We start from the raw sequence: 23904 nt of genomic DNA, 5'->3' as shown, positions 1-23904 counted from the left end.
GCTTTGCACAGCAAGTACTCAATATTTTTGTAATACATTAAAATTTAATATATAATAATTTGTACTGTTTTGTTCCACTGATTTATATGTTTATACTATTCTCCCAATAACACACTGAATTCTTACTGCTTTAAATAAGCCTTAAACCTGATAGAGCTTGTTCCTCTCTCATTAGTCTTCTTTTTTAGAATAGTCTTTGAGGCGTATGCTTTTCAAATGAAATTCTGAATATTTCAAGGAAAATGAAACTGGAATCTTGAGGATATGGAGGTAATTGGATGGCTAGAGGAATACTGAGATTCTTAACAACAGTTGTCCTTCTCTAAAAGCAATTCAGCATTTATTTCCTTTCCTGCTATCTTTTAGGTTTCTCAGAGCTTCATAGTTTACATATAGTATGCACAATACAAATCCTGTTAAATATATGAAAACAAACTATTTTTGTTGCCTATGCAAACAAACTGTCTTATGTAAGTTCCATCTATGAGGTTTTATAACATGGGATTCATGAGTATAAAGTTATAAAGTAGTGATATAAAGTAGAGCACTGAGGATATAATTTAATTCCCTGGTCCTAGCAAGAATCAAGTAAGTAATGTGCAAGGAGGTAGAGACTGGATAGGAAAGAAAATACATTCAGGAAGGGAGCAAGAGAACAAAGCACAGGATGGTGTTTATAGAGGAAGGTGAAATTTCTTGGAATGATGAAAATACCCATGGTGGGCGACTAACTGGGAAGAGTAACATCAGAAATAATAAACGATCATCAAAAATATTCCATCCAGGATATTTCAAAAGCTTTAGAAATTACAGGTAAATTGAAGAGGAAAAAATGATGCTAGGAATCAATACATAAAACAACCAGAGGTTATGTGGTAAAATAACTAGTACTACTAAATAAAAGGAAGATTTAGGTATTTTAAAATCTATGTACAATTTCTTCTAAATGACTGTTTACCTGTAAGAGCCAAGTCCTACATTAGATTTTTCAAAATCAGAGGCTTGGAATAAAAACTTATTTGGAAACCAGAAGTCAAGATGATAAAGTCCTTAGAATAAAAGCTATTTTGCATCCAGTCAATCAGTAAGTTTTCAAAACATTAAAATAATTATATTAATTTGAAGATGACTCAAACCCAATTTTAATCTTCTAAACTTCCACTTGCCTAAAGCTCAAGATGACTGTATAATACTTCTTTTATAACATGGCCACTCCCATTCTCACTAGTCATATGATTCCTAGCTCAGTAGGAGAAATTCACTAAAAGAAAGGCTAAATTTGAAGACAGTAACAGGAACAGATTCAGAATGTAAGTAACTGGCCTAGGAGTCACATGAGATCTTTTGAGACTTTTCAGTTTGTTTATACGACACGAACATTACAAATAGCAGCAGCACTTACCTTTCAATGTGGCCTTCTTCAATACTTTCATGGCATAAAGCTGTCTAGCATCAGAGCCTGAGATTTTTTTGACTAAGAAAACCTGTATTTAAATAAGAGAAAATAAGTTTTATGAAGTATCACAAACTATGCCATTGTTAAAATAAGACCCTACTATAATATAGTTTATTATTAGAAAGATTCTGATACCTCCTAGATCAACTATTTTGCTTATAATGTATCAATTATAAATTTTTTCTTTCTTTTTGTTGTTTGCCAATTCCTATAGAGTAGGTAACGCACAAGACAGAAACAAAAAACTTTAAACTATGTCGCAACTAGAGAAAAGTCTAACATGTTTAAAGCATAACAAACATTCTTCTGATTCCATTTATACAGGAGTCTGCTTGACCACAATTTTCTGTTGATACAATTATTCATTGATAAATGGTCTTTTCTATATATGAAAACTGCACATAAATTTCTCACTGCTGGGGGCCAGCCCCGAGGCCAAGTGGTTAAGTTCTCGCGCTCCGCTTCAGAGGCCCAGGGTTTCACCGGTTTGGATCCTGGGTGAGGACATGGCACCGCTCAGCAAGTCATGCTGAGGTGGCGTCCCACATGCCACAACTAGAGGGACCCAAAACTAAAAATATACAACTATGTACCGGGGGGCTTTGGGGAGAAAAAGGAAAAAAAAATTTCTCACTGCAGGGCAGAACAATTCAAAACACTTACATCGAAGAAGCCTATTCAGAAATATTTAATGTGACTTAAGTTGGAACCCTACCTCCCTACCTTTTAAAAATCAAATTATCACACATACCTAAACATTAAGAACACAATTCCCAGGTATGTCACTGAGCATCTTGATTTTCCGAATACTTTTAGCTGCTTTCAAAATATAGTGTGAGACTTAAGCAAAACGAATAAACCCTGCTCTAAATAATTCACGGTCATGTTATATAACATAGCTAATACAAAACTATCAATAAATCCCTTCTATTCATTTTGACCATCAGTTTCATGATCTTTTCCATCAAACCTTTAAACAGACCTGCTAAATGGACCTGAATTTCAACTCTTTTTCTCCTACCCATTATTTCCTAGCAGTGTTATTGAGCTGCCACAGATGGGAAGAAGACATACAATTACAATCAAGAATTAACTTTAAGGTCAATTCTCAATTATCAGCATTAGCATGCCAGGCTTAGCACAAAATAAAAAAATGATTCATTCAACTGATTCTAGGGCAAGGCAGAGTTCCTCAGTTAGAGAAACCGTGCTAAAGGCGATGGGCAATGACCTCAAGTGAAGGGCACTGTAACTTGCTCAGAAACCCTGATGTAGGGTATGTTCCTCTCCCCCAAATCATGCCCCTCACCCCCCTTCACCATGCCCCACCCTTTAGTTCCCTTCAGCCAGTTAGCAGTGAGCCAACCTAGGGAGAGAAAAGCATTCTTTTTTTTTTTTAGATTTTATTTTTCCTTTTCTCCCCAAAGCCCCCCGGTACATAGTTGTGCATTTTTAGTTGTGGGTTCTTCCAGTTGTGGCATGTGGGACGCTGCCTCAGCATGGCCTGACGAGTGGTGCCATGTCCACGCCAGGATCCGAAGTGGTGAAATCCCGGGCCTCCAAAGCCAAGTGCGAGAACTCAACCACTCGGCCATGGGGCCAGCCCCGAGAAAAGCATTCTTAATCAGGGTGGTTCCTAAGGTGGAATGATGTTCAAATGTTAAAGGTTATTAATATTTTTGAAATAATTAATAATTAGAAACAAATTCTAATTAGGTAAAGATAATCAGGATTTATCTGATATTTATTCATTCTTAAGATTCCCTAATCAAGCTTCTTTGTGCCATTATACGAGAAAAATTCTCCTTGTAGATTTCAAACTTTCTTCACCCTTCTTTGAAAGCACCTTCTTAACACTTTCCAGCACTACTTAGTCTGCAAAGGACCTTCACAAGCATTTGTAAAACATCACGATAATTTTGGGAGGCAGGCCTACTAAGCAATGCCTATTTTACAGCTGCCCAAGCTAAGGCTTAGAGAGCTTAAATAATTTGCCTAGCGTCACAGTGGAGGTATTGCGACAAGAACGGGGCCAGCCACCCAGTTCTGTGCTCCTGCTCAGGGTGCTCTTAATCCGCTCCCTCTGGCTGGTCACCAGTCAAGCATAACAGGAGCAGCAGCAGTCCCAGATGCCATTGGATCTTCCCCCATCAGAGCGTTTCTGACCTTTCGAACTCCCCCATGAAGTTATTCTAGGCTCTGACAGGTCATCCCTGTTTCCTTGGCTTAGACTGGCTTTTTAGGATGAGTAAGAAAGGAGACGCCCTATTTTTAATGTTTGCTATTTATAGTAAAGTATTTAAGTTACTTTTAAAGAAATAAAGGGAGAAGCATGTTAACTCCTGGAAACTAAATACTGTGCTCCTTGAAAATCCAATGTATAAAAATAAACCCATCTACTTGGGTTTATCCATAATACATTACATGATAATACAATTTCATGGCAGATATTATATGCTTGGCCTTATATCATTTAATGCTCACTATTACCCTATGAGGGCAGGACCATTATTTATTCATTAATTCTCTCCAGAATTAGATGCTAGGTACTGTGCTACCGGTTCAATGCTGAGACATGGTACAAGGCATGGCCCTTGCACTCATGGAACATATAGTCTAGTGGGAGAGACGGCCAATAAACAGTTACGTAATCGAAAACCCGCAATTGTGGTGAGTGCTGTGAAGATGAGGTATAATAACGTTCTGAGAGGGTAAAATAGAGGAATATGACCTAGTCAGGATGGCGAGGAGGACTTCTTTGAGATCATAGGCATGAGAGGAACAAACCAGATGAGGAAGGGGTAGGGGGTGGGGTGGAGTGTTTTAGGCAGAGGGAACTGCATGTGCAAAGGCTTTCTAGTAGGATGGAGCCTGGTGCTTAAGGACTAAAAAAGAAGGCCAATGTGGCCAGAATACAGGTAGTGACAAGTATATAAAGTGATGTTGCTGAGGTAGTTAGGGGCCAGACTGAGGAGGCTCCTTGGCCACCTTAAGAATTTGACTTTATTCCAAAAGCAAAGGGAGCTACTAAAGGGTTAAGGGGGTAGAGTATAAGATTAGCTCCTCTTGGCTGTCATGTAAATAATGGCTTGAGGCAAGAATAACTTTGGGAAGCTCCCGTTACAGCCTCTTTCAATAGGCCAGGGAGAAATGTTAGTGGCTAGCCTGGAGGAGTGGCAATGGAAGAGGAGAGAATGGGCACATTTGAAAAGTCTTCACTAAATCAACAGAACTTGCTGACAGATCAGATTGGTGGGGGGAGTGGGGTGGGGACTAGAAGGATATGTCAAGAATGCCTCCCAAGTCTCTGGCTTGCTTAACTGGATGCCATTCACAGTGACAGAGAAAAATGAAACAGGACAGGTTTAGGAGGTAGGGGAAAATCATGAGTTTGGTCTTATACATGTTGAGTTTAAACTGCCTTTGAGATATGTGAAGAGAAAAAAATAAACAGCTGCACACAGAGTTCAGAGTTTGGAGGTGCGATCTATATTGGAGATATAAATCTGTTATGTCAGCAGTATGGGGGTTGTAATTAAGATAGTGGGCATAGAGAAAATAATTAGTAGAGAGTATAGAGCGAGGAGAAGGTAGCCCAGAATGGAACTTTGAGGAATTTCAATACTTAATGACTGGCTAGAAGAAGAAAATGGGGCTCCAAGAGCTTAAGTAACTTGCTCAAGCACACACAGCAAGTAAGCAGAAGAAAAAGAAAATTGAAGTCTGGCTGACCTAGAGCCCAAATTTGAAGCTGTCATGTTCTGCTGGCTACTTAATCTACATTTGGATTAGAAGCATCACTTTGGTTTGAAAGAGGTTAACAGCTGTAACAAATTACGTGTGTTAGCCAAGAACTGCTAAATAGTCCTATTAAAATACACGAGAAAGCTAAACTGATGTTGTTTTGAAGCTTGCAAAGCATGATATCTTCAAATGTTTCCTTACAGAGAGGTGGTAAGGAAGCACTGAAATGTGAAAGTTGAAGGCAATCTTAGAACCTTCCTCTTGCTGAGAAATGAACTAGACAGATCTAGTAGTAGTAATGATAATGCTGTACTTCTCAAAATGGAGTACAGGATGGGCTCCAGAGGTGTAGAGCAGAGGGACAAGGAATACTCAAAGGAAAATCATAAAGATGTTGCATCTTCTGGAGCAATGTTTAGTTGGTGCCTTTGGGAAATATTTTTTGATATTAAAAACAAACATGGAGGGGCTGGCCCAGTGGTGTAGTGGTTAAGTTTGCACGCTCTGCTTTGGCGGCCTGGGGTTCGAGGGTTTGGATCCCAGGCATGGACCTACACACTGCTCATCAAGCCACGCTGTGGTGGCATCCCACATACAAAATAGAGAAATATTGGCACAGATATTAGTTCAGCAACAATCTTCCTCAAGCAAAAAAACAGGAAGATTGGCAACAGATGTTAGCTCAGGGCCAAACATCCTCACACTCACACACACAAAAAAAACAAAAAACAAAAACACAGATATCATTGAATAGCATGAAACCTTTGCATTCATTTTAAAGACAAGCTGTAAGTCCCCCAAACCCCATACTTGTAGTGGCAACCCCCCACCCTAGTTCCTTGGGAGCACCCATTCACTTCCTTCTGGAATTAGGGATACTCGAGGCAAGACTGGGATGCACTGCTATAATGTATTGCAAGATCACCTTCCAATTCTACATGAAGACTCAAAAAGAGGTCAGTGTATCAAGGGAATATTTTGTGATTTTTACTTTTTGTGATTCAGGAAGTGCAATTAGAAAGGTCATATGGTCTTGAAGATAAAATGAATATGAAGTGAATATTGCCAATTTACGAGAGTTTCCAACGTACTTTTGAGTGACTTTATTCATTTTCCCACACTTAGTGAGAAATGTAAAAACACAGAAAACACTGCTTGTAGGGAGATCAGTAGTATTTCATAAAATATTTTTGTTCCTCATCTCTATGAAATACACATGAATTCCAAAAAACAACTTTTTAAAAAGCACACACTCACGACCTACCTTTCCAAATGATCCCTGCCCTAATACTTTTAAAAGTTCAAATTGGGAAGGATCTGCCTTTTCGTGTCCTTCCTTTACATGATGTGTGATTGCAATTTCTTTGATACTGCCTTCTTCCTGTTGATGCAAATAGAAGGGGAGAAAACAGAGTCGGAGTTACTTTCTCCAGCTATAAATCAAGCAATATAAATTTAGCGTATCATATTAGAAATCCTCAAATTAACATGCACAAATCACCTTTACTGACCCACCAAGTAAACAGAAAACACATGCCAAGTAAATACACTTTCAAGTTAAATGTCAGAGACAGAATAATACCAGCCTACCATGTAGGCCAACTTAACCTCTACATAAGATTACCACTGAGTATTTCCAAGTCTTTATTCTTCCTACTGGAGATACATAGAATAAACAGTTTCATGGGTGAGAGCAGAGGGTGTAAAGAAGTCTGAAAATAGATCAGAGTAATCTGCTGTGCTCTGACATGTGGTTGTATTAGGTAGAACCAATGCTATACATAAAAAAGCCCTGTTTATTGGGGAGAGGGGTTGAAAGATATTCCAGGGTAAACGTGGAGATTTCTACCCTCGGCAAGGCTGTTTGAATTAGTATGCTGAAGTTTATTGTGTTTGAAATATCTAAGTTACTTTCTGTTTCCAGGACTACCTGAGATCTGAGAGGGAAGAAAGGAATAACCCTAAAACACAAAATCAAAAAAGATCCAACATTTGGATGGAGGATTAGACACAGGAAAAAAAAAAGACTATCTCGCATGATGGAACTGTGGAAGGTCTTGGGGTTAAGAGAAGGAGTTTTAAAGATAGTGGACACTAGTATATCTGAGGGAAAGTGTTAGAAGAGAGAGAAAGGTTGAAAATATATGTAAATATACATAGAATTTCAATTACTTATTCATCCTGAGATCAGCAGATTAAGTACACCTTATTTAATCAAGACATGTACTATATCTTACAGCCAAAAACTACAACAATAAAACAAAACCCAGTAAAACCAGAAAACATAAGCCTGTCAAAGACTCTTTTCTTTCTTTCTTTTTTTTTGGCTTATAATGTTATATTTTTTTCTAGAGCATAAGGACTATTAGTAGAATCTAAATGTATTATATAAACATAAATAATTCATTATTTTTACTACCATTGTATTCCATATAAATGTTTGAGCCCAATTAACATTTTCGGAGACACTAACAGAATGCTGGCAATACAGGGAATTACAAAGATTTCTCAGAAAGATATACCAGGGAATCCTAACATGGTAGCCTTCAAAAATGAGTAGTAAAAGAAAAAAAGTTTCTGTAAGAGCACAAAAAAGAAATCCAGGCCCACCATTTCACTCCGTAAAACGGAGGCTATAGTTTGTAGATTGTCTTACTACTGAGGCAGTTTAATCATTTTGGACTCTCTTGGAATTTTGGCAACAAAAATAAAACAACCCTCTAAGATAGTTTAGTCCTTTATTTTGTAATTTTACATGCACTATCTCCTTTAATTCTCACAACAATTGTGTGCAGTAGGCACTAGGGTAGAATCAAGCATTAGCTGACTCTAAGATTCTACCCCCTTCCGGGGCACTCCTTCTCTCCAAACGAGACGTTTCCAGGGCTTGAGAGTGATAGCCCTTCATAGCTACATTAGGAAAGGCCGGAAGCAAATTACCAAATTCTTTTTTAAAAAAAACTTTCAAAGAACCATGTATATGTGGGATTGATTAAGTAGGATTTAGATTAAAACTCTGCAAATATTTATTAAGTACCTACCATGTATCAAGCCTGGGTTAGGTGCTTTCTCACCTTTTATCTTATATTCATGCTTCACAACAAATCTTCAACTACTTATCAATGTTAGAGAGGGCTGATGATAACATAGAGTGAAGTATACCCCAGAGCAAGCAAAAACATTTCAGAATTCTCTATGGACTCCTCCATTTACCACTAGAAATTTGACAGATCTTTTAAAGGCAAAATGGTTTGAATACTCTACAGTCTGAAGTTTGAAGAGATTAAGTAAAGATCACAAGCCAGTAAGTGGCAGATTTAGGGCTCAATTCCAGGTGTTCTGACTTCTGATGACTTCTAAAACAAGGCTCTTACCATTACACCACACAGACTGTCAGAGGCTCCTGGTGGTTCCCTGTCTAAGATCAAAAATGGGAACATACAGACTTATTCCCCTGGTCTTTGTAACTGGTCTGTATCTCTTAGGTCAGTTAGTTAAATTGATTAGAGAAGCAGTCTCTGAACTTTTGGTAGCACATCTTTATCAGTAAAAAATAAAAATTTAGCATATATCCAATATTTGCATACTTATTGGCTTATAAATTATATACATGTACTTTTTGTACTACTAAATGACATACATTTTACATGGACATGAAACTACAAAGAGGTTCTCCTCTTTCTGTATCTTAAAGTGCTGTCACATCACACTTTGAAGACTAGTAGATTACAGACTTGAACTCATGCAGCCAACTTCATGGAGCGGATTCCAGCATGCGCCAGTTAGCTTCCTACGGAAAAAACTAATCTGCTCAAGAGCCTCACTGGAATCTAATAGCCATTTATGCCCCTAAATCATGAGGCTGTCAAGAACTATACTCTGTTGCGTTCCATATGTTTTACCACTTTTCTTTCTTGGGTAAGTGGTATGTGATTTATTAGGCTGCAATATTTTTTTGTCTTGTATTTCATAGCAAATACCTACTACAACTGTCTGTCACAAATAAAGGCACAACACAGGCAGGGAAGGATCACTTAATTACAAACATTTTGCATTCTGTAGCAGGCATACAGGATCAAGTCTTACCCTCATAGTGTGAGCTACGATCAGGCCATGGATCTCAAAATAAACATCAGTTACTATTCAAGAAAGATTTCATCTTTGATGACTACCCTTCCTTTCTTCTCTTGTCAAACAAGTTACTAAAAACTGCAGAGTCTCCCTTTGATCTCGTCACTCAATAAACATATACTGAAAGACCTACTATGTCTCAAGCATGGTATTGGGAATATGTTTCTTCTTTCTCTATTTCCAATAGCATCATCCAGGTATGATCTTTCATTACCTTTCCTGTACAAAACTGAAACTAGCTTGGTTACTCATAATGCCCCTTTCTGCCACTGTCACTCCAATTCATCTTCCTGACAAATTCATTTTCTGAAAGTAGAAAGCTCTAGTCAGATGACCAGATTGCTCAAAAACTCCTCCAAGTTTTCCCACATTAAAAGCACTGCTTCACTTCAGTATCTGAGGCCCTCTACGATATGGCCTCAACCTACTTTTCCAATATTATCTCCCAACATTCCTTTATACATAGCCTTTTGTCACTTTGGGCTATTTCCTGTTCCCTAAATTTTTTGTTTCTATAATCAAAGTAATAGATGCACATGGGTAACAACTCAAATAGTGACAGAATAGCTTATGATGAAAAGTAAGTCTCTTCTCATTCCTACACCTAGGCTTTTAAAAAAATTAGCTCTTTCTGCACTTTGATAATTTCTTAGTTTATCAACTTTAAGACAATGTCTATTGATTTAAAAATAAGAAAGATGAGGGTCTCACTTATATTATACCCCTTCCTTCCATCATCTTCCTCCCTGCACTGTTTGATAATTACATTACTTTTACGTAAACCTCTTGTCTTTTCTATCAGTTTTAGATAGACTCCTAACTCTCCACTTTGTAAAGGGAGGCTAATAGTGCCCATATTCTTTCTCTCAAACTTTCTCCCACTTGCTGCTAGCTTTATTTTTACATTTTTATTAATTTAAGGCTATTAATATTAAGAAAACTAATAGTCTCTCTTGTATTCACAACCAAATCCTTCATACTGTCTCCATGGCCTGATTCTAAAAGCTGAAAGCCTATACATTTTCCCAAGAATATATTGTTCAAATGCATGCTAGGTAGTATATTAAATCTCCTCTTACATGAGCCCATAACAATGACTTAGTACAACCCACAGGAACGTAAAAAAAGAAACCCACTTGATCAAATGCTTAAATTCATGATACATTTTATTTTGATTCCTATCTGAACCATGAATTTCTTGTAGTTTGCAGTTTTTCCTGTTTCTAACAGCCCCCCCATCATTCTGGGGGGGAGGGAGAGGTTAATTTGACCCTTATTCTTAATCTTTTCTTAGCCCTTAACCCTATTTTCCACTCCTCTGAGAGCCCTCTCTCACCCTCCCACCAGGACTGATTGTTCTCTTGGCTTTGCTACACAGCGATTACCTCGGGATATCTCTTCAGTGCTTTCCTGGTTGAATCCATTATTTTCAATTTCCCATGTCTCTCTCTTTCTTAGATTATTCCTTTGTAACTTCCTAAGAAAGGTGATGTGGAAGAAAACTTTCTGAACCTCACACATCTGAAAATGTCTTTATTTTGTCTTCATATTTGCATAGTTTGGCTTGGTACCAAATTCTGGAATAAAAACAATCTTGCCTCAGAATGTTGACGCCACTGGTCTATTGCATTCTAGCGGCCAGGGCTGCTGATGAGATGGGTGATGCTAGCTGATACACACTTTTTGGTAGGTGACCTGGTTTTTCTTTCCAGAAGCTTTAAGAATTTTCTCTGTTCTTGTACTTCTGAAATTCCACACTAGTGAGATAAATATGGGTCTTCTTTCCTTCAGAATGCTAGATGCTTGGTGAATCTTTATAATTAAAGACTCAACTTCTTTGGGGGAATTCTAACATTTCTTTGATAATTTCCTTCCATCCATTTTTAGGGTTTCTCTTTTTGCAACTCCTTTACTAGTTGGATATTGTATGTCTGGAACGGAATCTTTTATGTTACTTATCTTTTTTCTCTCCTATTTTCTGTCTCTATTTTCTAAGAGACTTTCTTGACTTTATCTTTCCAACCTCATACTGAATTTTTTATTCTGGCAAATCTTATTTTTAAATAAATTTAAGTGCTCCTTTTCTCAATGTTTCTTTTTTTTGAATAGCAACTTCTTCCTCTCCCGGTCCTCTCTCCCCAAAATGGATGCAATCATTCCAAACCTCTTTGAGGATGCAAATTAGAATTTTAAAAATCTTTTTCTAAATTAGGCCTCAGAGAGTACAGAAAATCTTCTTGGTGGTGGAGAGGAAAAATCAATGTCTATGCCCAAGTTCCAAAAACTTGCTGCTGTTTTATCCTCAACACATTTTCTGCTCCTTCCAGGTTTAAATTTTCTAAGACCTAAATTTTTATAGTCACATCAGTAAACTATTTTCTATCTTTTACGTATAGGCGAAGTCACAGTAGCATAACAGGCAAAATGTTCTTGGTTGGTAGCCTGATGCCTAGATTGTGCTTAATGTCACCAGTTTTCCAAGTTATGAGAGTGTGACTATTTTAGAAATCAATCTGAGGTTCAACTAGGACATACTACTAATACTTAAACAATCTTGGATAACAGGTAGGAAAGCCACAATGTGCTCTTCTAGCTCATACCTAGAATCCAACGAGATGGATGCAGAGAGGAATATCAAATTTCTGAAGGCACTGATAACCCAAGAACAGATTGACATTTGCATGTGACAAACCTATCTTATGTCACTAAATCACCTGTTACTGAAATAAATCTGTCACATGGAAACACAGAACTATGGCTTGTAGTTTGTAAAATTGTGTTTTTGCCCGTATGCTGTGAACAACTATAATTTTATGGAAAAAGAATTTTGTCAATGAAGGGGAGCATAGATATAAATTATATCCATAATAATTATTCTGTGAGGCTCACATATTTTTACATTCTCTGGCACAACTGTATTTTAAAATGACACATGGATATCTGTCCATTCATTACCACAAAAAAACTTAGTGTATTTAAAACACAATTATAATAAATTCCATATTGTTATTTTTACAAAATCTATGTTTATTTGGTAAGTAAAGGTCTAACTGTAGGCAGAATTGTGAGGCTGGCAGCTGGTCTACATCACAGCCCTGTATTATTCGTCTATGCTCCCACCACTTTCAGACATTTGCCACCCCCTCCTAGGCATTCAATATTCTCAAGCTATGGATGGGAATTCATTCATTCATCCGTTGAAACATTTATTTATTGAGCATCTAAAACATGCCAGGCACTCTTCTAGGTGCCTGAGATATATAATAAATAAACAGAACAAAATCTCTGCCGTTTTGGGGAGAGACCTAATAATAATAGGTAAATTCATGTTAGAACAGGATAAATACGGAGGAAAAAAAGATTCTAAGTTGGGTAAGAGGGATCAGAAGTGCAGGGATGGAAAGGAGGATTTGCCATTTCAAATAAAGGCAGCAGGGTAGGCTTTATTGAAAAGGTACTATTTGAGCAAAGACCCAAAGGAGGTGAGGGAGCCAACCATCTGGGGGAAGAATATTCCAGGTAAAGGAATAAGCCAGGGCAAAGGAACAAGCCAGAGCAAAGGCCAGTGTGGGAGCACACATGGAGACCAGTGTTTGTATCAGAGAGTGCGAAGGGAGGAAGAGAACAGGTCCAAGAGAGGACTAAACCTCAGGTGGCTCTTGTGCTTTTGCTTCTTCCCAATTGCCTGGTCCTACTGGACATGATTCTGATCTATGACATAGTCTCTTAAGCCCATTCCTTTTCGTTAGAAGGTAACACAGATCATGGGCCTAGGTGTTAGAGATACTAGGATAAAGAGTATCTGCCCTCTAGGAATTTACTTACAGTTTCAAAGATTTATTATTGGATAAATATCTGTTGGATGAGCCCTGACAGATAAACAAGGTTAGTTCAGTTAAAAAATATATAATTTTAGGGGCTGGCCCCGTGGCCGAGTGGTTAAGTTCGCGCGCTCTGCTGCAGGCAGCCCAGTGTTTCGTTGGTTCGAATCCTGGGCGCGGACATGGCACTGCTCATCAGACCACGCTGAGGCAGCGTCCCACATACCACAACTAGAAGAACCCACAACGAAGAATATACAACTATGTACCGGGGGGCTTTGGGGAGAAAAAGGAAATAATAAAATCTTAAAAAAAAATATATATATATATATAATTTTAGGAATTCTGTAAAGAGTGCCATTTTAGACATCACAGAAAAATGGCAGAACAAAATTCATGGACAAGTAGATCTTTTGGTGTTCCTTCAGGCACACAGAAAGCCATCTCATTTGTTTCCCAGGACCAAGAAAAGGCTCGTAGGTTCTCTCTTAAATGGTCTTTAAGGTTCACTCTTTAATGGGAAAGAAATTAATGTTTCCTTTTCAAGTTGAGAGGGGAAAAATACAACTTTGTTCTTAAAATGTAAAAAGGATTAAAGAAAAGTTACTGAAATCGATGCTGTCTATTTGAGTTATAGAAAACCTAATATTATAACATGCTAATATTAAGAAAACAAACTGGGTGATATTAATTGATTTTAAAGAATGATTCAACATTTGGCATTATGCCCTGCCTTGTATACATAATTTCCTTTTTCCTCCCCTCCCTTGAGGCAGGAAATGTGTTCTTAAGGCATTTGTATTTTCTAAATTGTTTTGAATGTCAGAAAATACTGTTGAGGCTTGAAGTAAAATATTTAAATGTTCCTTGGTAAAAGCCAACAAATAAGTATTTCTAATCATGGATATGTAACCATTATTTGGCCTAACATAAAAATGATCTTACAAATGAAAAATGTATACTTTATCTCTTAAATGTAACTCCAAATTAAAGTATCACTCTCTATATAGATACCTATAGTTCTATAATACATAGCTTTTTATTTTAAAAAGATATATTAATTTTTTAGATGATCAAGATACATAAAAACTACTTGGCTGTGACACATAATTAGGCTGGTTATCAAGCCATGGTGAGAAACCACATTTTAATTTATTCTAGATTACAATTCGACCAAATCCAATTTACTTGATTTGTTAACAGATGATAAATATGCTCAGCATTTTTCCTTTAGCCAAATTCTTTAAGAGACTGTTCCAAGCCAGCTTCTTGTATCTGTTTGAGAAAATAGCATTGCTGGTTCTCCAACCTAACATTCTCAATCAGTGCTGTGAAGAGCACAGAGTTTTCTCCCAGTCGAGAATCCCAATCAACAAATTTAATTCTCTTTAAAGAGCAGCAGGATAGCACCATTCTCATGGCAAAAATCAAGTGATTTCAGGATTTTAGATTAAATATAATGCAAACTATCATTTACTAAGCACACTTTAACACAGTAATGCTTTGAAAATTTTGCCTACCTTAAGTTAGATAAAATTACTTGCTTAAAGTTACTTATATAGTTGATTAAAAACTTCAAATTTTTAAAGGAACCAATTTCAACAAAAATCCGATTTTAAGTTCTTGACTGTTTAAAATAATACATTCTCCTGTCCGTCAAAATATTGCTTACATTATGGGAATCTTCTAAATATTAGTAAGTTCACAATTTTGCTCATGCCTGGTTTAATACTGAGAATTAGTCACTCGTTTTATATACAAAATTACAAACATTAGCAAGATAAAAATTACTGTAGCACTAAAAAGCCAATGTAAAAATAACTTTACAAAATATACAGAGTTCAAATGTATAATACACATAACTGGCTTACTTTTAGTAAACAGAAATATTATCCTTTAAAAGTTCTATAAAAACTGGCTTTGAATTCTGAAAAGGTTCTTAAAAGAAAATATAAAATGAAATAATTGTTTAATTAGGATAATTATACTTAGCTCCAACTAAAACATTTTAGTCTTTAAAGAAGTTGAACAAAGCTTACCTGTATAGGGCGAACACGAAAAGATAAAAATTTAAACATGGCTACGAAACCATGATGGTAACAAAAGAATTTCTGACCGTAAAACTTAAGTTAGAAAGGGAAGGCCAAGTCCCTGCAAAGTTTTCTCCTACCAGCTGTTCCGGCAATTAAAAAATTTCCTGTCAGGCGGGTCCTGAAATGCTAGAAAAAGAGGCCTGACAATTTTCCTGTGGTAAAAGAAAGGAGAAACGTAATGGCGGGGGCACTAATGTAGCTGATAGGTAGGGAGGCCAGAACAGGAAACCAAAACAGATTTGCTGATAGCAAAATCCTGTTGAAATGTTCTTTACTCCTGGTTCCCAGCAATCCAGACAATTTTCATGAGTGAAATGAACATTATTTTATTTCAGAGTCCTGAGAAATGCCAGTATTTCTTAACCAGACAACTCTTTAAAAGCAACTGAAACTAGGCAGCACTATTAAAATCATAATAGTCATTGATGCACAAAGTGAAATTTTACCCTTCGTAATGTTTATATACACACTCCAAAGGATAGTCTGAAGACTATTTTAAGGTTATATATAGACATGCCATGAGTGTTCCCTATCAACGAGGAAGAGTTTCATAACTACGGGAAGAAAATGAACACACGCAAGAAACTTTCTGATTGTGATGTAAGGATAAATTTCTTCCTTTCTTAAATGAAAGTAAATTACATTTAAATTCACACTGGTTATAAACATCAATTATCAATCAAGTTACAGACTTGAAGATCCACAGCTAAAACTCTCATTCCTAGTTGATAAAGTCTAAAAAAAAATAGAAAAAGTCCAGTCCCTTGGTTATTAGCAAGCAAAAGGAACACACTGAAGAAGCCAACCTGGAAATGGAAGGGTCAAACTACCAGACAATCTCTTACTCCATTTCATCCTCTAATAGGTTCTAGAAGTTCTTCTAAGGTGTTTTTGCTTTGGAAAATTTTTCTTAAAGTATGACAGTATTCAGAATGTGATCACCAAGATAGTGGCATTTAAACAAAACCAAAGGACAGAAGCATTGAGAGCTGTGGGAAAATGCTCTACTTAACATTTATTTAATCTATGTGGAATCATCAAAACCCTCAAGTGTTAAACTACATATCCTATACGAATTTAATAAAATCACTGAATTTTCAAAACCTGAAGAGCCTCTAGAAAACACCACAAACAATCACCTTGCTTTCTGAATGAAGGAACTATGGTCAAGGTAGGCACATATTTAATGATGGAGCTATCTATAATGGGAACTCAGTTCAGCACTCCTGTATTGAGCAAACATTAGAGGGTCCATTAGGTGCTACAGGTACCATATGAAAGGCCAGGGCTCTTCCTGCTATATTAAATTTTTATGGCAATGTTTTATCAACATTCCTGCTATATCAAATTTTTTATGGCAATGTCCTATAAATGACCTAATGGAAAGTAAAGAATTAAAAAAACTGCCCAGTTAAAAAATTATCCTATGTAAACAAATACATTAGAATCAACTGGGACTCAAATAAATATCCAAGATAAAACTATGAATTCTTCCTGGGAAATTGTGCACGCTTTTTGATTAAAAATGCATGCCTAAATTTTTCAGTAAGGAAAGCACTTAGAAAGTTTTTCATCAGAACACGAACCCTCCTATCTCCCCAAAGGAATTACTTAAGGCTCCTTACAATGCTACAAAGGGGCAGCAAGGCTAGGACAACCACCTAACACAGAACTGCAGTCTTAACATGAGGTGCCTCTTAAGACTGTCAAGAAGCAGCAAACGTCATGGTTACTGCTCAACCGATTATGACGTACAAAACAACACAGGAGCATCTCTGGACAGAGCAGTCATCAACTTTATCCAGTAATACTTCAGAACAGGAACAACCTTTTTTGAATTTAAAGGATTAGTCTAAATTGGCTTTAATGACTACTGATGCTCAGGTCAACAATTTACACTATGCTCTGTGTTGTGCTTTCTAATATTGACACTAAGAAAACGAAGCAATATTTCAGATACCCAAATCTGAAATAAGTTTCTCTGAGTTGAAATGATGCCTTAATTAAGACAGCATGGTACTGCTGTATAAAAGATAAACAGAGCGACAGAAAAGAATGTAACACACCTTACATCTGAGGGAGATGTTAGGACATTTGGCTACCAGTTTGGAAAATGCAGAAGCCATAAAGGAACATACTGATGTAGATTTGATTATAAAACTTAAAAACTTCTCTACATCAAAAGGCACCATAAACAAAGTTAAAAGACTAACTCATGTGATTGGAATCCCTTATAGTCATGTTACAACTCATCACTGAGCAACTGCTTTATTTGGGTGTGAGCTATCTCCTAACCAGAACCAAAGCTCTTAAGGTCTGTTGATACATTGCTTATAGCATTTATTACTGTTGAAGCACATCCTATTGCCCCTACCAGATTAATCTTCAGAACAGGCAACATACTTACCTTTATTCCCATAGCAAATAGCACACAGTAGGAATTCAAACAATGACTGCCTGAATAAGTATCATGCTGAAAACTGAAATGGACACTACTTATATGGCTGTGCACATGAAATCATATATTACTGTTTATACTTTTCCTGACTCTTTTAACTTTCTTTAAATTTATCTTATTAAATTTTCAGCTAGTTTTTCTTCATTTTTATATCTTATTGGTTTTATCATGTATCTTTATGTTTAAAAAGTAAATTTTATTATAAAAATTATGCATGTTCATTATAGAAAACAAATAATAAAGAAAAAAACCACTATTTTGGTTTTCTTTCCACCTTTTTCTGTATGCATATATGCACACATTTGGACCATACTATACATATTATTGGTTTTTTTCTGTAAAGGGCCAGACAGTAAATGTTTTTGGCTTTGCAGTTCATACAGTTTCTGTCAACCCTGCCACTGTGATGAGAAAAGGAATGGGTGAGGTTGTGTTCCAATAAAATTTCACTTACAAAACCAGGCAGCAAGCCTCAGGTATTGTTTGCTGACCCTTATTTTCTATTATTAAACAAGCTTCAATGCATTATAATGACTGCAGAGGATTCTACTCTACAAATCCTCTATTGTTGGGTATTTGATCTTCTCTACCACTGGGATGTCTCCATTCTTTGTGCCCATTCACAATCATTTAGAAATAATTTCTAGAAGTGGAATTGCATTTCTAGAAGTAGAGTGTACAGCATTTTAAAGTTTTTTGATCCTAACTTATTTGCCAAGTTGTCATCCAAGAAGAACCTAAATAATAATGAAGGAACCACACTAAGACCTCAGGCAGGGGCAAACTACAGCCAGGCCCGGCCAGGCAAGGGCCAAATCTGATCATGCTCATCTCTGTTTACATATGAGCTCCTGCTATTTTTGCCCTACAATGGCTACGGCTGACTTGAGTAGTTGCCACAGAGATCATATGGCTCACAAAGCCTAAAATATTTATACCTAGCTCTTTATAGAGAAAGCTTGCTGACTCAGAATGAGCAGCAAATGCAAAAGCCGAATCAGCTTAAAGAATTCAAAACACAAAGGAAAGACCTCAGTGGCTAGAATGTGGGGGACACGGGTGAACACTGAGGAAAGGGGAGGAGATGGGAGGTAGGCTGCGGCCACATTAAGTAGGGCCTTACAGACTATCAAGAAGTTTGGATTTGGATTTTATTTCAAGTGTAACAGGAAGCAGATCTTTCCCATTTTAGGCAACTGCATCATTACCAATCCCCAAAACTTGTAAGTCCTTTTTGGCTCTTTCTTTCTTATCTAATTTCCTTCCCTTTATATTTAATCCATCAACAAATTCTACTTATCTCCGAAATAAACCTCAAATCTGTCTATTTCTATTTCCTCTGCCACTCTCAGTACAAACTATCATTATCTAGTGCCACCTAACTGGTTTTCCTGCTTCTAAATCTTCCTCGTGCAATCCTTTCTCTTCATGGCAGCCAGAATAATCTTAAATCAGAAATCAGACCGGGTCATGCCCCTACCTCAAATTCTTCAATGGCTTCCCATCACAGAAGAAAACCCAAATTTCTCATAGTCTATGGAGCATAAAGCAAGCACTAATAAATCCTACCTTGATCCTGACTTGGGAATATACTCACTAAATCATTCAGATATGTCGATATTTGGTTTTGGATATATTTTATCATGTTAAGATCAGACTATTTCCTCTTTAGTAAAAGAGGAATGAACATTCCATTTTATAAAATGTCCTTTTATTATCTATTAACACGGTTACTTAAGCTTTCTCCTTTGACCTACTGATTTGATAACTTGGATCAACAGATGTCTTAATATGCTTGTATTTCTGGGAAAAATTCATTGTTTTAATATAAGCCTGTATCTGATTTGTAAATTTTTAAAGGATTTTTGCATCTATATTCATAAATTAAATTGGCAGAGTTTCCTTTTCTGTGCTAACTTTCATTTTCAGGGCTACGCTAACTTTATAAAACAAACCAGAAGGCAATGCAAATTTTTTCTATGCTTTGGGACAATTTAAAGACCACAGGAATGATCTATTTCTTGAAAGTTTCAAAGATTTCTCCTACAAAATCACTGGGGTCCAGCACTGTAGTTAGGGGTGGAAGTGGTGGTGCTTGTTCTTTAATAACTTTAATTTCACCCTCGCTATTGCTATATTCAGTTTTTATACCCCTTCCTAAATGATATCATTTAGATTTTCCTAGAAAACCATGTATTTCAGTAAGACTTTCATATTACTATATAGTTACACTTAGTATTCTGTCTTTTAAAGTAAACCTAAGGAAAATTTCAAGCATATCTAAAAGTAGACAGCATAGTATAACAAACCCTCACATACCCAGCGCTCAGCTTTAACAATTATCAACTCATGGCCAATCTTGCTTCATATACTCACTTCCCCCCACTCCCATAATTAATTATTTTGAAGCAAATCCCAGACATTATATCATTTCATCTGTAAATATTTCAGTTGTTATGATGTTTTAATCTCCTTCCTATCTGTGGTTATACCCTGTTTTGCTTTTCTAATGTTGTGCATTTGCTTTTGGTTTTTTTTTCCTGTTTTCTAATTCACTGATTTTAGAATTTATATTTAATTCTTTCCTCTTTCTTTTTATAGGTTTATTTTGTACTACTTTTTCTAGCTTCTTTCACTGAGTCCTTAGTTCCTTAATTTGAATTCTCACTTATTAATAAATTTTTCTTTTAAGTATAATTCTAACAATATCATTTAAGATACTACTATATTCTAAGCACCATGCTTTCCATGCAATTATTTCAATTAATTCTCATGACAATGAGATAAGTACTATTATCCACACTACAGATGAAGAAACTGAGGCTTAGAGGGAAGTTAAGGAACCTGTTGCCCAAGTTCATACAGTTTGGAAGTGGGAATAGCTGTGACGGTGGTGGGAGCATGACCAGGCAATTCTATCTGGGGAGGGAGTGTGTATATGAATGGCCAGTGGCTGACTTAGGTCAGAAATCAGGAGGGGCTAAACCTTCTGATAAGACTCTGAAGGAAGACAGCTCAGTAGAGGGTCCATAGCAGAGTTCCTGAACACTTCTCTGCATCATGCATTATATTTGTCTGGTGAAACCCTCACCCTGGTCAAATCCAATTATCAACCATCTTCATGGCTCCATGATGGCTGAATCCTGCTGGAGAAAAATCCATCCCTATGATAAAAACTTACAGTTAACATGTTCTTAACTGATTCCTTTGGGTATATTTTTTTGTATGCATCATTCAATTTTTCAGACACTAAAGGGTTTAATCTCTAAGGGTTTCCATTTAAGTACAGGAGAATTATTCTCTAGCACACATCCATCAATAGATAATGTTATAAAGTGTTAAGGTTCTGAGGTTTTAAATCAGGGATGAGAAATAAGTTGCATGGTCATTAACTTGAACCAAATGGTAGTGGCTTCCTAGAGTAACTGAGAGAGGTTGCTTCTAAGGTCCTGTCTCAATGGAAAGTGAGCTATGCTCCACTTGCAATATCTCCCATGAGCAAGGAGAGAGGGTGAGGGGGCAGCAGCACTAATGTTGCCCAGGTTGGAATCTTGCAGTAAGCAGCAAAATACCCTAGGTGGTATTGCTCGCCTCCCTACCCACATATTTTTTTTTATGCTTAGCCTGGAGTTGTTTTTACTTAGTTATGTTTGTCTAAAATGGTTAAGAAGACTCATTTAGGTAAAGAGGTTATAACTTTCAATATGCCAGTATCTCAGGCTGACTCAGTAACCCATTAATACTTGAACAGAACTTAATCAAAAGAGTTTGCACTCTTTCCCATTACGGATTAGATCACTCAAACAAAAAAATGGGTATTGTGATGCACTGACTCGAGAGAGGAGAAGCAATTTTGGATCAGAGGCAGCAGATGAGTTACGCAAGCCATGATAAAAAAAAAAGTGGGGGGTTATTTTTGAAAAAGCTCTTACAGGTGGAGGAAAGGGACACTAGGAACTAAAAAACTAGCCCTGAAAGAGAGTCAAAAATGTACCAAAGGAAAACCTTACATGGCTGGAAAATTTGTCTATTATACACATACTCCATTTTAATGCCACCATGCAGTGCTAATTATGCTGCTATTTATCTTAGAAATATTTTCTAAGTGCTATATACTTAAATCTACTAAAGTATATTTTTCCCATGCTCTGAGTGCTAAAATATACTCTCAGCCAATGAGGGTTAGAACAACAGACAATACACAATTAGTCAGTAAGGGTTGTTACTGTGCCACTCCACAAATGTTCCCTGCCAATGAACACTCCATTGTACTTTCCTGTGTTGAGTGGGTCCTTCACTGTCTCTTGTCTCCTCTGCTAGGGCTTCTCTTTCTATAGTTTATTTTGTGTTTGACCCTGGATAACTGCAAGAGGTGCGCAAATGTGTGTTGGACTCACGGCTATGAGTATCATTTTGGATGTTCAAATGCAAGTTTTAAGGCAGCTCAAGGGAACGTTTAAGGAAAGAGGAAACCAGCAGACAACTGGGAACTGATGAAATTCCCTGGATATTGTGAAGGCCATCATACACATCACTGCAGCCCTAGGGTTACCACATGAATGGTAGCTGGAATAACGGCATGTGTGGAAGTTGGAAGAAACTACTGCTAAAGACCCATCATGACTTCAAGGGATTTGAAAAGAACAAGGTACTGCCTGTGTCCTTCATAGGGGTGCCTCTCCTTAACTTGGCATTTAAAGTCATCTACGACCTATCTTCACTTTATCTTTTTAAACCATTTTTATCACTACTACTGTCAACAAGCTTTCTCCAATTCTTGAAAATCATGAATGTGACCATGATAAAACAGCTACAAAGACTGAGTTGATAAATACAGTGTTTAGGATTGTAGTAATATAATATGTACAAAGTTGATGTTATGAGCAATTAATGTATGCATGGTCATTAGAAATAAATGATACGGGGACAGAAGGGTCAAAGGACCAAGTTAAGAGAAAGTCAATTCATTTCATAATTTTGTCTGAGGCCAGGCCTATTGTCACTACAAAATAACTGAATACCATCCTAGTTACTAAGGGGCACACTTTATCCCTGGGGAATAGTCTGAGAGAGCAGGATCAGCCTCTGGAAGGAAGAGGACAGGAAAATTAACACTTACTGGCCTCTTACTTTGTGCTAGGTACTTATTTATCTCCTTTAATTCTTAAGCCTCAGAAGAACCTTTGCCTGGTACTGCAAGAATCATTAAGAGAATTATTTCCCCACTAAGCAAGAAACTGCTTTAATGATTCTTGGACGACTATGGAGACCTAAACAGTCAAGATTCCCTATTTCTTCAGTATGGATCATGCAGAGCATGGAGGCCTCTGGCCACCTGAGAAAGGATGGAAAATTCTGGGGTCCAGGGAGATATCTTGGCTTGAGGTGCTTTATGGCACTCTACCTTCTGCTATGAAGGCAGTCTCTCTCCCACCAGAATAAAGGATAAAAATAATCAAGTTTCTCCAACAGGGAAGGGAGAACAAAAGACACTGGCTAGAGCAAGTTAATTGGTGAGAAATTCAACTAATTACACATAAATATGGATTACTATGCAAACATTCCTAGGGGAGGGAGATAGATAAAGGTGATGATTATCTGTTATATTCTGGTATGAATCAATTTAATCAGATAAATTTTCTTATATTTTATGAGATACGTGGAGGAAATTAAAGTTTTTACTTTAGGTGAGTAAAGACAAAAAAGGATCGTGTCTTTAGAAAGCCAGAAGAAAGGAAGATAGTGTTAAAATTCCAGAAGATGGGAAGGGAAGCAGATCTAGGATAGGGAAGGAGGCAGACTGCAGGGCAAAGCACAAAGAGAAATGAGGGAGAGATGAGGTGTGAAGAAGGGAAAAATCCAGCCAGAATAAAATGGCTCTACTGCAAATAGAAACCAGGGGACATGTTCAAGAGACATCACAGGGGCAGCTTCATATGGCAAGAAAGGCTGAGCGAAGGTATTTTATGTTTAGGCAAAATTCAGCTCTTCTTTATGACTATCATTCCAGTCAAATTGATTTAGCTACCTCAAACACATCTCACTTTTTCCCCCTTTTGGCTTTTGTTTACACTATTTTCACATGAGAATGCCTTCACCCAAATATTGACATTTACTTCTCAAAATTCTATACCTAAAATTTCATGTGTTCTGTGAATTTTTACCTGATTATGCCAGTCACAATTAGTTTTATTTTAAATT

General features: G+C 36.9%; 1 protein-coding gene across 5 annotated transcripts in view; it reads right to left on the bottom strand.

Annotated features, from left to right (window-relative positions):
- Positions 1-23904, bottom strand: part of RPS6KA3 (ribosomal protein S6 kinase A3) — a 111883-nt gene that overhangs the window by 47685 nt on the left and 40294 nt on the right. For 4 of the 5 annotated variants that reach the window (XR_006890274.1, XM_046672838.1, XM_046672839.1 and 1 more), the window contains 2 exons: positions 6465-6581; positions 1403-1484 (listed from right to left, as the gene is read on the bottom strand). Coding sequence is in view for 4 of the 5 variants with exons in the window: in XM_046672838.1 (XP_046528794.1) it covers positions 1403-1484; positions 6465-6581 (199 nt within the window). In the remaining variant the exon portion in view is untranslated. Of the gene's footprint in view, positions 1-1402; positions 1485-6464; positions 6582-15191; positions 15317-23904 lie in introns of those variants that run through there. The other variant, XM_046672841.1, reaches the window with a different exon arrangement.

This window comes from Equus quagga, chromosome 10 (genome assembly GCF_021613505.1).
Source record: "Equus quagga isolate Etosha38 chromosome 10, UCLA_HA_Equagga_1.0, whole genome shotgun sequence".
Classification (NCBI taxonomy): domain Eukaryota; kingdom Metazoa; phylum Chordata; class Mammalia; order Perissodactyla; family Equidae; genus Equus; species Equus quagga.
The sequence above is the reverse complement of the archived record's forward strand: the minus strand, read 5'-3'. Positions and strand labels throughout refer to the sequence as shown.